This window comes from Fundulus heteroclitus, chromosome 19, assembly GCF_011125445.2.
Source record: "Fundulus heteroclitus isolate FHET01 chromosome 19, MU-UCD_Fhet_4.1, whole genome shotgun sequence".
NCBI classification, from domain to species: domain Eukaryota; kingdom Metazoa; phylum Chordata; class Actinopteri; order Cyprinodontiformes; family Fundulidae; genus Fundulus; species Fundulus heteroclitus.
Window position 1 is genome coordinate 13139769 of NC_046379.1, and position 17916 is coordinate 13157684.

The 17916-nt window shown below is 39.4% G+C and overlaps 2 protein-coding genes across 5 annotated transcripts in view; one reads left to right on the forward strand and one right to left on the reverse strand.

The window, feature by feature from the left end:
- Positions 1-292: 292 nt before the first annotated feature.
- Positions 293-5132, forward strand: lgals8b (galectin 8b). Its single transcript, XM_012859508.3, has 8 exons — positions 293-492; positions 722-810; positions 2080-2290; positions 2366-2485; positions 2576-2602; positions 2751-2839; positions 3904-4069; positions 4277-5132. Exons 1-8 carry the CDS (start codon positions 454-456, stop codon positions 4424-4426), a joined length of 891 nt encoding a protein of 296 aa, XP_012714962.1. The 5' UTR covers positions 293-453; the 3' UTR covers positions 4427-5132.
- A 970-nt stretch (positions 5133-6102) lies between these two features.
- The window catches only part of LOC105925989 (probable palmitoyltransferase ZDHHC14), a 66376-nt gene continuing 54562 nt past the window's right edge, over positions 6103-17916 (reverse strand). For 2 of the 4 annotated variants that reach the window (XM_036150446.1, XM_036150444.1), the window contains 3 exons: positions 17288-17397; positions 14919-15024; positions 6103-7182 (listed from right to left, as the gene is read on the reverse strand). In XM_036150446.1, coding sequence (XP_036006339.1) covers positions 6718-7182; positions 14919-15024; positions 17288-17397 — 681 coding nt within the window. In that variant the 3' untranslated portion in view covers positions 6103-6717. Of the gene's footprint in view, positions 7183-7584; positions 7604-14918; positions 15025-17287; positions 17398-17916 lie in introns of all 4 variants that reach the window. The other 2 variants (XM_036150447.1, XM_036150445.1) reach the window with 2 other exon arrangements.

Below are 17916 nucleotides of genomic sequence, written 5' to 3' on the forward strand. Positions count from 1 at the left end.
TTAAAAACGTGAAGATACATAAATAAAGACATGCATTTAAATAAAAAGAATTAACCAGGCATAGTTTAATTTATTTGTTTTAGACTGCTCCCAGTGACCTAAACGTCAGCCATCTCCATTTAAAAAAAAACAAATCGTATGACATGCCGTTCATTCCTGTTTATTTTTTTTTAGCTAACTGGCTACAAAGAACTTGCTCAGCAATTGAAATAGACGTTCAGATTTGTGAAGCAGCTGCTTTGTTTTCGGGAAACAGGCTGGCGTTGTTTTCGTCCGATCACATGGTAGGCAATGCGCATGCGCGACTCGCTCGGGGCTGATGGAGGAAACATGGCCACTGGTGTCATCGGTTTGTAGCGTAGCAGAGCCCAAAGCTGCCGCTGTTTGCTGCGAAAACCGCCGCCTACCAGCTATCTGTCACCCGCTGCAGCTTGTCAGAACACCTTGGGCCCGATGTCTGTGGCCAATGCAAAGCACACGGTTCTGGATCCGGTAAGAGGTTTGGACTAATATTGATTTTTTTTTTCCCCACAGCTGCTCCCTATAAACCTTTACGTATTCCTCAGCTAAAACAGCTGCCATGTTCTCATTTAATTGTAATCTGTCTGCACTTTGAGGTTTTTTTTTTAGCCCTCGCAGCGTAAGCCTCTCGGATATCCAGCGGAAATCATGCTGTCAGTACAGATGTATACAATTGTTTTAACTTTGCATTGCTCTTCAGGTGATCCCATACACTGGACCCATACCTGGCGGCCTGCACCCAGGGGAGATCATCATCATCCAGGGTACTGTGCCACCAGATGCTGACAGGTGATGTTTCTTATCAAACTGAGCAGATATCACCTTATAGATCTGTCTGATTTTATGTTGAAAATCTTTTCCAATCAGGAGCAGTCTAACTACAGGCTTCTCAAATTTCCACGCTTAAAAGGTGCACCCTAATAAAATTATATATAAGTAAAATTTGATTTACCAGGTCTCACTGAGATCAAAAGGTTTTTCACGAGGGCAACACGGCACAGTGGAAGAGACAGACAATAATGAAACGTTTAGAGTATAAAATACAAACAATTTGACAAAGAGGAATTGCTGTTACAGTAACAATTTAAGAATTAAAACACAGGCATAGCTGGAAAGATTTTTTTTTTTTATGATGGAGTGAAAGACTTTCAGTGAATCTAGTACTGACAGGTGCTGGTCATATAAATTAGAATATCATGGAAAAGTTTTTTCTTTCAGTAATTCAATTCATAAAGGGAAAGGCTCATACTTTTGTATGGTCTTGATATTAAAATTTTCTGAGATCCTTTTCATTGGTTGTCAGTTATAATAATCAAAATAAAAAGAATTAAACCCTTGAAATATATCAATGTGTATAATAATCAACATAATATACAAGTTTTAAATTTTGAAAATTACTGAAATAAAAACAACTTCCATGACATTCTAATTATATGTCCAACACCTATACAGTACATATACACAAGATTACCTTAATCAACTATGGGCAAAAACACAACTTGCTTTTATTAGATGCTTTGAAGCTCTTAGGGAGAAACATGACTCGTTTCTGCAATAGAAACAGATCTTCACGCTTATAAGGGGACATATTATTCTATTTAATGCCTTTTCACATTAAAAATCATTCAGCTGTGGTCTATAAGAAGTGGAACTGCAATGTTTTGGTCTGAATTCCTTGTTTTTGTGTTTTCATAGCCTCTATTTTATCCCTGTTCTGAGGTGCGTCTAAGAGCCACCCGTTTTGGTGCAGTCTAAATGAGGCACTAAAGGCCCCCAAAAATAAACAAAATAGCTCCAAAACTAAATTTCCAGCATGTAAAAATCCTCAGCTCTTATTTTATTTTTTTAGTTCCTCAGTACAAGCCTGGGCTAAAGAGTCAAACATTAATGACAAAAAGAGAAAGGTAGATGCAGAAAACAGTGGTAGATAAGGGCTTGTCACATTAAACCAACTGATAACGGCGAGCCTCATCTCTTGAAATCTTTAAGTCTGTGTGTGTGTGAGCGTATTTTTTTTATCATTTTAACCATGTCCCGTGTGTTCGGCACCTCTTTCAGGTTTCAGGTGGACCTGTCAAGCGGCTGCAGCACCAAACCACGCTCTGACGTCGCTCTCCACTTCAGCCCTCGCTTCAATGACTCCCCCTGTGTGGTGTGCAACTCCCTGCTGCGGGACGAGTGGGGGAAAGAGGAGACATTGCACCAGCTGCCCTACAAGCGTGGAGCCCCCTTTGAGACCATCATTCTAGTGCACAAGAATGCTTTTAAGGTGAACAAAGCCTTCATCAGCCCGGGGAGTACCTAATGAATATCAATTTAATTGAATTTATGGCTTTACCTGTAGGTGGCAGTAAATGGTACTCACCTGTTGGAGTACAAACACAGAATCCCTCTGAGCGGGGTCGACACCTTTTCTATTTCCGGTAATGTCAGGGTCCACGCCATCGGCTATATCCCAAACTCGGTAACGTAATTCCTGTTTCCAATTTTCATACCTTTTCTTCTTTCATTTCTCTGAATCATTTTGAAAACATCCGTTTTGTTTCTTTTATAGGCAATATATTCAGAATCAGGTGATTTGGTGAGTTTCTTCTGTTCTCAGCAGGCGCATAAAATAAACATTTTTCGGGTCGTTAACATGTATGTTTCATTAGTTTATCCTATCTCTTTATTTACATTATGTATGCACCATATGTAAAGTTATAGTTAATGTTGTCGTTTCGTTTCAGGGTGTCCCTTACAAAGGCAGTATACTCAAGGGACTGAGCCCAGGGCAGCATATCACAATAAAAGGGCAGGTCAGCATGTACCCGCACAGGTAAACAAATTACTTTTATAATATTGTACAAATGTTTTTAAAGGCGTCACATTTTGTCACATTACAATCATTAATTTCAAGGTGACTTAATGTTTTGAGACACATAACACAAATTAGAATGTAGTTGTGCAGAAGAAAAATGAACAATTGTGTAGTTTTTAACTAATAAAAATCTGAAAAGTGTGATCATTCCCTCCCAAATGACCAGTTCTGTCTCTAGAGGGTTTCACCTGAGCTGGGAATCTCTGCTGCTCCTCCAGATTTAACAGTCAGCGTTGCTGCTTCTCTGATTAACGCTCTTCTAACCTGACCTTTAACCTTTGGGCAGATTTGCAGTTCTGCCGTACTCTCATGTTTTAGATGATGGATCAAACAGAGCCCTCAGATGTCCAAAGCTTGGGATGTTGTTTTCTAACCCAACCCTGCTTTACATCCTACTTATCTCTGACCTGTCTGCTGTGTTCCTTGGTCTTAATGGTGCTATTTGTGCATCGTGTTCCCTAACAAACGTCAGAAGCGTCACATAACAGATGGATTTATACTATGTATAAATTGCACACAGGTGGACTCTACTAATTAGGTAACTTCTGTTGGATTTTATTTAAGGGGGAATTAATAAATGGGGCTGAAAACCTGTACTACACTTTTCATATTTTGTATTTAGAAACCTTTTACAAATCACCAGTAATCATTACACTTCATACTTTTGCTCCACTGTGTTGGTATAATATGACACACTGAAGCCTAACATTACATTACAAGATATAAGGAAGTTCAAGGTTTATGAACACATCTTTAACAGATCGTAATAGATGGAGCTAAAATAAAATCATGATTGTTTTATTGTGCTGGAAACGGAACTGACTCAAGAATCCCTTCAAATTAAAATAAAAAACACAGTCCCATTTATCCTCCAAGGAAGTTTGTAACCTGGTGCAAGTGGTGTAATCTAGTTTAAGGTGGTTTGCAGTAGTGTTTTTTTTTTTTTTTTGGCTAGTTAATCTTATATTCATTACTTGCTGCGTTTAAAAACGGGTCCAGAAACCTTTTTGCATGCGTTCCAGCTTCACTGTCAAGCTCTGCAACAGCAAGACGGAGAACGTTGCTCTCCATCTGAACCCCCGGATGAAGTCGGGCGTCTTCATCAGGAACTCGTACCTGGATGGATCCTGGGGTCAGGAGGAGAGGGAGCTGCCCTTCTTTCCCTTCTCACCGGGCGAATACTTTGAGGTAGGAGCAACCAGCAGCTTTCAAGGTTTTACAGAAAGGCACAAATTAGGTTTCCTGTTACATTATTTTTTTTATCTAGGTATAGTTTTCCACATTTCTAATGAATAAAGCAAACAAAAGGAATGCAAGGATTCTGACAAAAACAGCATTTACTGACCAGACGGGGGAGGAAATGACCCAGTTCTTGTGTGTGCATCTCTCCTCCAGATCCTCCTCCTCTGTCAGCCCCATCAGTTCAAGCTGGCAGTGAACGGGTCCCACTTGTTCGAGTTCAGGCACCGGGTCCAGGACCTGAGCAGCATCGACCAGCTGGAGATCATGGGGGACCTGGAGCTCAATGATGTGAAGCTGTGGTGACTTTTAAGCTAAAACATTGGAAACCGGCTGGTCAGTGCTCAGTTAGCCTACGATGAGCCAGATGATGGAGCCTGAATATGGAGGAATCAGTGGCGACTTCAGGTTTCAGCTAACCTAGCACCGTTACTGTGGTTGTTGGGAGTTTGGACACATTGATTCATGACAGGAAATAGGCTGACTTTAGGTGTCCCTCAGTCTTTTCTGATCTGGTAATCAGTGAATGTGTGCTGTTGCAAATAAAACACGGCATATGTATATTTAAGCACTTAGGCTTTGCTTATAATGTAAATTATATGCAAGTCTTAAATTGAGACAATGAATGAAAATTCTGTTCCTTTCTTTTGGAGCAATGCTCAATACAGGAAAAACCATCTGTATAAGTAAAAGAACTGATCTCATCTTTGCACCATCGTTGTGCATGATTGTATTTTACACTTAATAGTATTATTTTGTCATAAACTTCATTTTCTATCATACAAAAGCCCATTGCTCATCCTTTTTTAAACATTTTCATCCAATTTCTGTACAATTATCATATGCCTTTCATTCAACGATTGATCATGTTAAGGTTCAGCAGATAAAGTCATAATGTGGTTCAGGGTAAATAGTCCAATAATTTAACAAATCTGTATTGCATTCTGTAGTGAAGAATGGAAGAGCCCTAGTATCCTCCTTGTTTTGATAAATAAAAGATATCTTACTGATATTTTGTATTCATTCTTGAGTTTGGTTTTAAACTTTAAAACAAATGTTGCTGCTACACAGCAGCACAACGGACTCTTCCCTTCAGCTTTGTGACGTCTTTGCCACAAGCACTTTAGTCTGAAGGTGAACTCAATCAACAGGACATTCACCGCTCTGACAAATAAGTTGGAAATTAGTTTTTCTGCTTTTTTTTTTCTATCATTTGTGGAATATTGTACCGTAGTAATTGCACTTATTTTCCACAAATTCCAAACTTCTCTAAACTCAGCAGAGTTGTTAGTTTATTTTGAATTCACTATACAGATTTCTAAAATCTGTATAGTGCAAAACTAGAAGAAGGGACAGACAAAAGAAAGAAGGATGGATGAAAAGGATTTAAGTAGCAAAGGATGGAAAGAGGGACAATGAAGGATAAACGAACCCAAAGATGGAAGGAAGGGAAGACACAAGGAGAGAAATGCATACAATCACAAGGCAGGAAGCCTGAGGGCATAAGGAGGAGGTCACAGCATTTAGGGAATGAGATAGAAAGTCTGGAAATGCATATTTTTCCAGACCAAAATTATAGAAATTCCAGGTTTTTCCTATGTCAAGGATACAAATAAGAAAGCAAGACAAGGACGAGTAAAACATTTAGAAATTGGGACAGGATGTACATCTATACTCTATTCCTTACTAAGACCTGGAAAATACTTAAAGTTATATATTTAGAACCCTGTTAACGCAAACTCTGTCACCTGCATTACTTCTGTTCAACCACAAGGTGGCAGCAGTGTATTAAAATGAAACTCAGTGGCTTTTTCACCTTCCTCTGGATTTTTTGACTCCTTCATTGTTTACTGTAAACCTTCCTGTTTGAATGATTTCTATGAGAACCAGAGGGACATCCTACTGCGGCATATATTACAACAGGCTTAGACACAACAAACTCAACATACACACCATTCCTTTCAAATTTATATGCACTAGAATCTGGTAAAAAGTTGGTGTTTTATTAATATCCACAGGAAATATAATTTGTAAGAGTTGTAACTATGGTACAGTACAACAGTCTGATTTCTTTTACATAGAAAAAGCAGAATGATATGCAACATAATGACAAACCATTACAATGCTGAGAATAAAGGCAGGAGACATGGTCTGATCAGCAACAGGCAAGTCGGTTTAACAAGAAAATCCGGTCTGATCCAGTGGCAGAAATGCAGCTTTCTGACCTGAACACTTCTTTCTGATTTTGCTCGAAATGGCTTACAGACATAGATACCACTTTGAAAAGCAAACTCCAGTTTGCAGATTCCCAAATTAAAGGCTTTTAATCTTCCCTTGAGGTACAAAAAAAACAAAAACAAAAATCCTCCAAAATGTTCATCTCCGAGTTGTCATACATTTGCTGTAACCTTTCTCCCAGAGTTCCTGGCAGACGGGTTTGGCAATGCGATGGCTGAGGGGAACAAGTTTTCCCTCCGTTAGTTTCCACAGTTTCTAGCAGCTGCAGTCTGTAACTCAAAGACGGGAGTCAGCCAATACCAAAGTAGCTCATGAGAGTTATATGTCTTGAGAAGGAGCTGAGTTTATATATCCCACTGTCAGACGGAGCTGAGCTTCACCAGCCCCCTCACTGAGTCCTCGTGTAGCGAGTCTTGGCTGGCAGGGTTGTAGAAACTGGCCTGCACCGTGTGGCTGTGGCCCAGCGGGCTGCCGCAGTGAAGCATACCTGGAGGTGAGGGTACCTCCTCTGGGGTGAGATAGTGGTGGTGGGCTGCCTGCTCCTGGAGGGGGTGCGTGTGGTTTAGTGTGTGTCCGTGGATAGGCAGCATGTCGGCGGCCTCGTGGCAGCTTAGGCTGGGCGTGGACGTCGGCGGGGTAGGCTGGCCGAGGGGGAACGAGGTGCACGGGCCGCCCAGGGTGAGGGAGGCGCGGGTGGGCAGCGACGTCCCGTTTTCAGGCGAAGACGTTATGATGACCGGCTCACTGCTCTGCTGCGGGAGGAGGGGGGTAGCGGCAGCCTGCAAAACGAATTTGGTGCTCTGAATGCACTGGTCTTGATCACACTGAGGAAAAACAAAAACACCAAAAATGCGAGAGGGGAAAAAGAGAGCAGAAGATGGAGGGGTAGGTAATTGGATAAGAGGAAGGAAGAGAAATAAGTGTTAGTAGCCTTGTTAGAAATGCAGAGAACACAAAAGAGAACCCCCAAGAACCGGCCTATTTAACCAGACAGAGCTGAAAACAGAGCTATTAGGTCGCCCTTCATGGCCTGCTGATCTGTAATGTATCGCTTTAACAACCCGTCTAAACCTGGGTTAGGACTTAAAGATGAAAGATTAGCCTAAACCCCATTAACCAGTCATCACCAGGGTGTAATTATCAGATTAACAAAGGTGACAGCCCTTATGAAGCTCTCATCATGCAGCACCCCCAAAGACCTTCTGACAGGTAGAGCGACATCTCACCTGTCTCAATGTCACTGGCCTAAAAAGAGCAGATGAAACGTGTGACTCAAATATACCTTCACCTGGTTTTGTTACAATCAGATATTAAGATCATTGCTCAAATCAGCTCCATCAATTCACATGTTGCCGTATTACAACCACAAACTGGGATTTTATGCCACAGACCAACACAAACTGTTGTGACGTGGAAAAAAAAAAAAGATACAGAAATGTTTTTTTAAAAAAGGTACAAATCTGAAAAATGGCCTGCATTTGTATTCATCCATTTTTACTCTGATAAACCTAAATAAAGTCCAGAGCCTCAGCAGCTACCTGGGCAGAATAAAGAGTTCACGTGTGTGTAATTTAATCTCAATCAGAGAGCATTAGAGAACAAAAAGCACCACTGAGGAACACAGCAGACACTTCAGGGATAAAGTTGTGAAGTTTAAAGCAGAGTTACGTTTTAATACAGCCTCTCGCAGAGCACCCTTCAATCATCTGGTTATAAAAAAGAAAATGGCACAACCTACACTGCAAAAAGGGAACTCAAAGTAAGTCAAATTTTCTTGAAATTTGTATATTTATCCTTAATTTGAGCAGCTAAATAAGACTATTTGCCAATAGAATTAGTATTTTTACCCCTAAAATAAGATAAATAGATATCCTGCACTTGAAATAAGATGATGGAGATGAATTGTTCTTATTTTTAGTGCTAAAATCTTATTGCATTGGCAAATATGTTTATTTAGCTTCTCAAATCTAGGATAAATACACAAATTCCAAGAAAATTTTACTTACTTTAAGGGCCCTTTTTGCAGTGTACTATGGGCATCCACCCAAATTAATAGGCTGGGCAAAAAGTGTCTCATTCAGAGAAGCTGAATCAGGGTTTTTGTCTGCAGGCTAAATAGGTTAATGTGTGGCAGAAACGAACACAGCACATCACTGAGAATAAGATCTGAAAAAGACTTAATGCTGGAGAGAAGGTTCTTCCAGTAGTACTAAGATATTAAACGTACACCCAGAGCTACAATAGAGTGGTTCAGATCAAAGCATACTGTTGAACTGGAATGGCCTAGTCAAAGCCTGAACATTACAGACAATAATTTCAGTCTAAACGTGTAAACCTGGCAAAGCTAGCAAGTCCTAAAAGGACTTACGCACATTTAACAAAAGGGTGGCTCCAAAAAGTATAAAATAATCAGGGTTGAATACAAATCCACCCCACACTCATCAGATTTATATTTGTTAAATAACTGACAGCCATGTATCGATGTTCGCCCACTACACCATGCATCATGCACTTCTTTTTGTGTTTTTTTCCCCCACACGTGAAAGTTTGTGGTTGTAATGTGAGAAAATGTGGAACATTTTAATCGTTATGAAAACTTCTGCATGCAGTGACTAACGCAGACACCTCAATCAAATCTGCATCTGCAGACTTGGTTGGAACTAAGTGCCTCAGATATTTCCATATGAGAAGTGACAGTACAAGAAGGAACAGGGACACAGACCAGCCTTGAACTGCAGCTGACGCAGAACAAGTGATGTTTCTGTTTGCTGACATGCAGCCATGATGACACAACAAACGTCTATATTTAAGAACTTAAGCTTCTATTTACGGATCTACTGTACATCCCAACTTCACTTTGTGCCGACCAGTTTCACCGAGTCACCTTGGAAAGCAGCACTGTAAGACTACAGCGTGAAATTAATTTCCCAGTATCTATTTTCAGCTTTTGAGGCTCCAGTTCAATGTTGCGTATCGGATTGTTTGAGAGTCGTGGTGTGGAACCCAAGCCACCAAAGACGAGAGCTAAAAACAACATTCCCAGGATTTCTCGATAATTTTAGATAAATACATGATACTAAACCATTCTAAATTCAAGATCTGCAGGAATTAGGCAACATAATTTAAAATTAATAATTTAACTACAAAATTTACTTAGGTAAGTTTTAAGCTCTGGCATGTGGGTACATTGCATTTCACACCGGTAACCCAACTTTAACGCCTTTATACAACAAGCTTGAATAGACAGTTATTAAAATCCCTTAATCTCAAGCCAAAACCTCGTTAACTTTACAAATTCTCACGATGAAGAAGCCAATAGTAGATAAGGTAAGAACAAATATTTTGACCAGAACAAACAATATTAAAGGAGCTATAAGTAATACTGACACCTTGTGGCTCAAATTGGTACAACAGCTTGCCAATCACAACAATGTAATATGTTGGGAATTTTTACTTCCACAGTATAGATATATGATGTTGTATTCTGTTCCATTTCTGGTCCACTTCTCTTACTGGGTTCCTTGTTAGCAGGCTGCTGCTCTTTTGCCAAGATAAAATATAAAATGCTGCGCTCTGTTTTGGGAACCAGGAAGTAAACACAGCCTACACTCTGAACCGTAGTAGTTCTGGACCGTACCTCTAGGTTTGAAAGGAGAAAAACGTGACTAAGACATTGTTGATGGAGAAGACCGATTGTTTATAGGGAATGTTACTTCCATCCCAGGTGAGAAATCAGAATGATTTAGGGTGATTTTACAGTAAATATCTTACTTATTGTTCCTTTAAGACATTTTTAGCAGCAGAAATTAATTTTAGGGGTTTGAGGGAAAGGCAAAATATTCAGTTATAAACTCCCTCTGATTGTTGCCCTTGTAGTTTTATCCATCCACATTGAGGAATAAATAAAGGCAGTCAAAAGAAGAACCAACATATGTCCAAATTTGAGACCTGTAAAACAACTGGACATTTTATACCTTAGGTTTTTAAGATCAGTTTATAATCACAGGGATTTAAATAAGAGCTACATGAATTAAAGAAAAAATAACTTAATATATGCATTTAACTTTACAAGTTAAGCAACTTAATGTATATATTTTTTAAAACTAAATTTGTGTGACTCAGGTACATTTAAACCAAAGCAATCAAATTACAGCACCAGAAGCACACTGTAAGTTTTATAGAAGTTAGTGCTCCATGTTTTAGCAAAATAGTGAAATAGGGTCACTTATAGCATTAGCAGAGCTAGTATGTGGTACCATTTGGCATTTCGTTTATTTTCCTGTCCATCGGCCACCTAGGGAAAGTAAAAGAGGGTCATAAATTTATTTTGTTCTGGTTGGACGCAACATGTTGGAGTTTAAAGCTTCCAGCAGCAGATCATTGTTGAGTTGAGCGACTGCAGGGAGCAGAGATGCTGTTATTGCAGCGCTGCGGTCCAAAGATGATCAACAGCTTGGGCAAATGAGGATGGGTTAGTTTATATTGATTTTGATGCAAATGAGTATTTGAATAATTATTTTTTTAAGTGCGATTATATGAAATTATCAAGTATTTTGACGATTCTTCTAAACATAAAATAAGTCAATCTTTGGAGCAGAATTATTCTACAGGTTTGTGGTGAAAGCTGCATGTTTGGGGATAAATCTCCTTTCAACAAGGTTTATTGCTTCCCTCCATGGACCTTGTCGTTTTATCACACCACTATCAGGTCTACGTTCCTCTACCAGAATTACAAATAAATGTGGTCTATTTTTTCATATTATTTATCATTTCTTAGAACCATACCAATTTAAGATTTCGGCAAACATAATTTAAGACATAGTATTGATAACCTGTCTGTATTTAAGACTTTTTAAAACCTCCAATTAGGATAATTAAATTGAATAGTTTTAATATTTTAATAAACCCCTGCAGAAACCCTGTGTTGCATTTTGTAAGTTTCCTATTTAAAACAATCTCAATATGGGATAAATCTCACAACAAGTCAGCGTTGTGCCTGAAATCCTACAAGCTATTTGTAAATGGGAGATAAACATTTTTTAGAGTCTGGCCTGAGCAAGGACCAAAGATAAAACAGTCAGTATTATGAGTAACATTTTATTACACTAAAGAAACTGATCAATTGTTATGAGATAGAAAGAATGCATTGTTGCTCAGGGAAGTAAATTGGGCGGTGAAACTGAAAATGAGGCTGTGGTTCAACAGTTTGTCATTGTGCAATGATCAACAAGGAAATAGCGGTTGACCAGTTTGGTTCCTGGGTGTGAGAGGAAGAGGGCGAGGAAGGTAGAAGTGTTAAAAATGATGAAATTTAAGATCTTTAGATTTTTTTTATCTAATTAAAGACTGAAGTCAATGTTCAGACAGTCACACATAGACATGCTTACCCCCCCCTCCAACCGAGCTAAATCCAAAACAGAGGGGTTTGTCATCAAGGTGTGACGTGCCTTTAAATTATCCATAGTTACCATAGCAACAGCTTAAAAGGCCTCTGTGTGGCAGACTGTTGGGTTTCTGAGCAGCTTCGCAGACAAAACACATCACAAGGAAGCGGCGCTTTCATCACCAGATGACAAATGGAAACATCTAGAAGACAGCTCAGCTAAAAAAAAAAAAAAAAAAAAATGGCAAAGCTAACGTGCAACAACAACAAGACAAGTCAACAAATGTGGCCCCAACATGTCTGTGCGTTGCATAGCAGAAGTGGACAATCGTGTGAATGACTGGCAAGAACTCCTGCAATGTGACGTGTCTTGTGAAGCGGGTAACACGGGACAGCTATAGCAGACAGATGGCTGTTATTTCTGGACGTGCTAACATAGGGGAATGCTCCTTTGGCGTTCAGCACAACAGAAATGGTGTCTTTAGGACATTAGGACCGATGACACTCATTGAAAAAGCAAGTAGTATGAGGTCAAGAGTGGGTGAGAACAAGCAGGAAGACTGTGGTACACGGGGAGGGCGCCAGTGAAATAGACGTAAGAAGGTTTTAAATCGAGCGTGCAGTGTGTGAGATAAACACTTAACAACAGAAGACTGGTTGCCTCCATTCAGGCCTCAGAGTGATGCAGAGGTCAATGTGGTGTCGCCTGAACAACACCAACTATTTTCTCCCAGGCTGAGTTCACGTTAAAGAAAAAGGGCCGTTTTCCTTTTGTGCACAATGCATCGACTCATTCTCCAGCTTGTGTCTCTCTGCGATGTACACATTTGCACCATGATGGCAGAAGGAAAAAAAAAGAAAGAAAAAAAAAAAAAAAAAAAAAAAAAAAAACACCCGGCACTGCTTCTGTTGACCTAATTTACAGGCAACACTGAGCATCTCCTACTCAGCTGAAATTACTGCTGACTTGCTCAGTAGAATCCAGAACCAAAACATCAATTAATATACAGAGTGAAATCCTGACTGGATTTACGTTCTCAGATATGAGCTACACAGATGTGGGGAGTTTGTTGTCTGCTGGGTTATTTTAAAAAATGTTACCCTTAACCGAACAAATGGCACAACTTTTATCTTGGGTGGTTTCAAAAACTCATTTGCAACATCAATTTTCCTGTTACTGTCATTAGACTAAACTCAAGACTGTTTTCAGTCAATTAAGATCCACACAATTATTTAGATTTGCTCAACGCCAGAATATTGAGATTTCTTATTGGTTACTTTCTAAAACTAACATATATTTACACTATTTGGGAAAGCCCAGATAGAAATGCTTTGGCTTTGTGAACTTCTGCTAAAATAACGTTTGAGTTTATTAGTGGGACATCTAAGGATATTTTTAAGGCAATGCCTTAAACTCCTTCCTTGTGATATCTTAAAAGGAAGAAAAAGAATAATAATAAAGAAATCAGCTAAACTACCAGGAAAAGAAATGTGGTTTCTAACAATTCAGGTTCATCATTGATTACATTTTTTTAGCATCTGCAAACCCTCAAGTTAACAGTTTCTGTCAAGAACAGTTTTTATTTATAATAATTATCCAAATCCAACATTACAAAAGTCTTAACGTGCGTACCCTTAGCCAGGGTTTCTTATTCTACCATAAACAATTGACACCTTTCTCAATTTTTTTTCAGATTTTGTCATACAACACCTGTAAATATATTTTATTAAGATGTGATAGCGTAACACAAAGTAGTGAAAATTTTTGAATTAAAAGAAAATTATGCATTGTTTTAAAATAATTTGACAAATAAAACATTTTAAAAGTGTGCCGTATTTGTATTCAACCCGTGATTTAATACTTTGTATTAGGGGGGTATGTCTATATGAAAACTTGCTCATACTTAGCCAGATTGGATGCAGAGCATCGGTGAATCTCAAGTCTCGCTACAGATTCTCAATTAAATTACAATGCTATTCTATTATGGACTTGCTTTTATCCAAACTATATCTATGTAGCTCTGGCTCCATGTTAATGTTGTCTTTTTCTTTCAGATTTGCTCCATCCACCATCTTGTCAACTCTGACCACCTTCTTTGTAGCTACAGAAAAAAAGTGGCACATGTACCATGCTATGGAGAGGGAATGCTGTTTTCATGGTGATGTATGGTGTTATTTTTCTGTCACAAAACATTTTGCATGTTAACCAAAAAGTGACATTTTGGTCTTATTTGACCAGAGCACCTTTCTACCACACATGTCCTTTGTTCCGTACATGGATTGTGGCAAACTTTCTTTATTTCTTTCTTTCAACAATGATTCTTCTTGCCACTACCAAAAGCTCCATATTAATGCAGCTGCCAACTAATTGTTGCACTGTTAACAGATTCTTCCACCTGAGCAGTGGAGGTCTGTAGGTCCTCCAGAGTTACTATTGTGCTCTTACTTTCTGACATGACTGGTACTCTCCCTGTCATAGAGGAACGTTCCTGGTCTGACAGTGTAGGTGGACGGCCATGTTTGGTGGGTTTGTAGACTGAAGGTTTAATCATTTCCCACATTCTTCAGAGTTTTGTTTGTAAAACACTTTAAAAAACCACAACACTTTCCTTCCAGCACATCATTTTGCACTGCTTTCTGTTGGTCCATCACAAAAACGACCAGTTTGTACTACACTGAAGTTGTAAGGTGTTACTTAACAAAATGTGAATAGGTTGGAGGGGTATTAATGTTCTTGTCAGGCATCTGCTTGGTTGCTCGTTTACAGGGAGGCAGAAACTGTGATAATGCATCACATGCAGAAGTTTTCATCAGGTTGTGATCATTTCTTTAAAAAATAAAAAAACAGCTAATCTGATTTTTCTTCTGAGGTGTAGCCTCAGTCAGTTTCAGGATAAAAAGCTGCCACAGACAGGCAGGTATTACTCTCCATCAATGTTTTTTTTACAAGCTGTAATGTATGCTCTGTGGATATTTACAAGAGTGCTGAGGGAAAAAAAAAAATACCATCTCACTCCTTCAATAAGACCAACTTTTGTTTTCAGCTCTGTTCCAATTCTGACAAAACTGCACATAAATCCTACTGAACACAACTGTGTAAACATTTAAATCAATCCTACATGTTTACTTCTGGTAACAAATCCTGGTGAAACAAAGAGTCTCAGGAGTGTGTCTTACCATCTGGCTTTGCTGGGACTGGGTGGCACCGTACATGATGATGCCGTTGGTCGGAGGGGCCAGCTGTGGAGCGTCTGCTTCGACAAAACCTCGTCTGTCAATGAGACTGAAGAGAAACGCAAGAAACACAAACACAGCAAACATTATAACAGGATTCCAAAATGAATATTATTAACCAACCAGGGCAGATCTAACAAGACATCAAGATTAAATAAATTGTGCTAATGGTGGAAAGAATTATTACAATTCAAATGACCCTTTGTGTGCCCACGCTGTAAGTACTTCGATGCATAAAGCTGTGCACAAACTATTATTCAAGTCCTGACCATGAGAGAGACAGAGCGAGTGCAGACTCCCATATTTCCTCCAACAGATCCATAAAACCAGAACTTGGTTATAAATCTCTGTGCAGCTGCAGTGGGGCAGCGGAGTGAATCATTGTTTCTGTCCCATCGTTAATGCTGCAGAGCCCTGACGCAGCTGCTTAGACAACAACCTGCTGAACTCTGGTGTACATATGCACATGTGAGCGCTAATAGGCTACATACAGCAAACGGAGGCGATTTATCAGTCCGACAGAGGTTGATCAGATATGGAGCAATATCTACCAGACAAGCGTCCAACCAGAGGGGGTGCTAAACGACATAAACGGGGTAATCATTTAACAGGAGACGCGTTGACAGCGAGTTCCAGAGGGGCTGAGCTGGTTGCAGGCAAAGGTAGTTTCTTAGAATCAGATATAAAACCAAAAGGAGACCACAGCAGCAGCCTGTGTTGCTGGGAACAAGCGCTAACATATTCATTTAAAATTATTACTCAGGGTCTCGGGGGAAGAACGCTATGCATGAGGCTGTTATCCATCTGCGGATGTGAATGTGACACAACGCCGCTTGGTTGGACTGTAGGTGAGGTGGGACATTCCAATAATACTGCTGGATCCATCTGCACGGTGCCTGTGGCCCCCAACACAAACACAGATGCCCAGATGGCAGCCACCTGTGCACCAAGGACTCTCCTCACCACCCACTGGAATCATTACTGCAGATGTATGGCTTGAAAAGGCCAGAGCACAGTGCACCCAAATGGCTTATTAGGAAAGTCTCTAAAAGCCTTCGGCCGAGCCTTTCTTAGTTTGCATTACAGTGTGGGCATCTATGAATACATTTATATAAAAATATATAGAAGCCAGAAAATCCTAGAAGTTTGAAAACAAGTCCCAATCGGAATGAGCCTTTCCATTTGTTTTCAGGGAAGTAAATTTAAAACATTTTTGTGAAACAGTTGTTCCTCTGAAACACTGGACCACAGCTTTTATAAACGCCCCGTAGGCACCCGTTTTGTTTACCAGCTTCTGCTCTCAGACGACTTTTCTCCAGACTTCCTTCTCCCCACTGAATAAATAACCATATAAATCTTGACCTCATGAACCCAAATTCAATCTAGAGACTTTTGGTGGATATAATTTATGAACTGATACCAGAGTTCGGTACGTCATCACTCATTTGCAACTTTCGACTGTCCTTTTTTTCTTTAATGTTTTTTCTAAATGTATATCTCAGTTTCAGACATCAAAATGAATACAACTATTAGACACAACAAGCCAGAACACAGCTGAAAACTATTATGAGTCCCCTTTAAGGACCTAAAAATGCAGTGACCAAATGTCCTTCATTCATCGTAGTTTACAGATCAACACTGGTAAAAAAAAATAAAAAAAATAATAATAAAGTAATTTTTTGACAAAATCCTTTGAGTCTTGTTTCATAAGGGAAAATAAATTGGGGGAGGGCCATCAAAACTAAACTTTTAAATAAATTACAGAAGCAAATCATGAGAATATCAGCAGAGTTTACAGTCACATGGAGAGGGAGAGTATAGCTGTCGCAGCTGGACTATAAATGACCAGAAAAAAGATGAAATATTCTATGTCTAAAAAGCTTTGATGTTGGACGTGGTTAAAATAGGCCTGAAATTGTTTAAACTCTTGCTGTGTCGTCTTTGCTAAGTTTAGAAAAAGGCCGCCGGGAGGCTCATTTCAAAGAAGTTCCTCACATCCGACGGAGTCTTAACGAACCGTTTCAACGGCGGCTTTTGGAGAAAACAGAACATTGCAGGGACTGGGAAAAACGAGTTAATTATTTCAGTAAAGGTAGAAAAATGACTAAATAAGAATGACAAGAATAAGAAGCAAACAAATATTTGAAGCCAGACCTTATTGTATCGTACTTTAAAAGCGGGGAGGGGGGGGGGTGACCAATAGACGACAAAGTTTAGATTTTGGCTGACATTTGTTTAGTTCTACACAAGTTATAACGCGGGCTGCTGGAAACTTGTAAGCTCATAAAAACGCATCAACACACTCGTCATACCTTGGTGGCAGGGGTCCACAAAGCGCTGCACAGCAGTTGGTGAATATATTGCCATAGCTGTAAGGGTTGTAGTTGTCCTTTCCCCTTTTAGAAGACCACGAACCTTTTATCTGGAAGAGACGCCACATTTTAAGCAATCCCACATTTAGTGTCATGTCTAAACAGAATGTGTGGCGCAGCGTTGGTACTGAAAGAGTTGGTGGCCCATACAAGGTTCAAATAAATGTCTTTGACATTATGCAGTGACTAGCAGCATGGACTGGCCAAGCTGGGATAACATTTTCTCTCGTCTGAGTTGAAAAGGATCCAGAGCTCAAGCTGTGGGCACATGTTAGGAGCATCAACACTCTACTTTCCTTGTGGAGCATTTCGTGCAGCAAGTATTTTCATATCAGGTAAATAACCAAATAATCACAAATTAGGGATTCATCTCTGAGTCTGAGTTTCATATAATATGGGTTTTTATGCTTTAATTCAGTGGTTCTCAAACCCTTCAGCTTCTTGCCACATAATTTACCAGTGGATCTATCTGTTTAACATAAAAGCATTATTAGTAAGCGTATTAACCAGGTGTTTAATGACAAAATAAATAACGTTTACTACCAATATATTGTTTTTATTTATTTGTA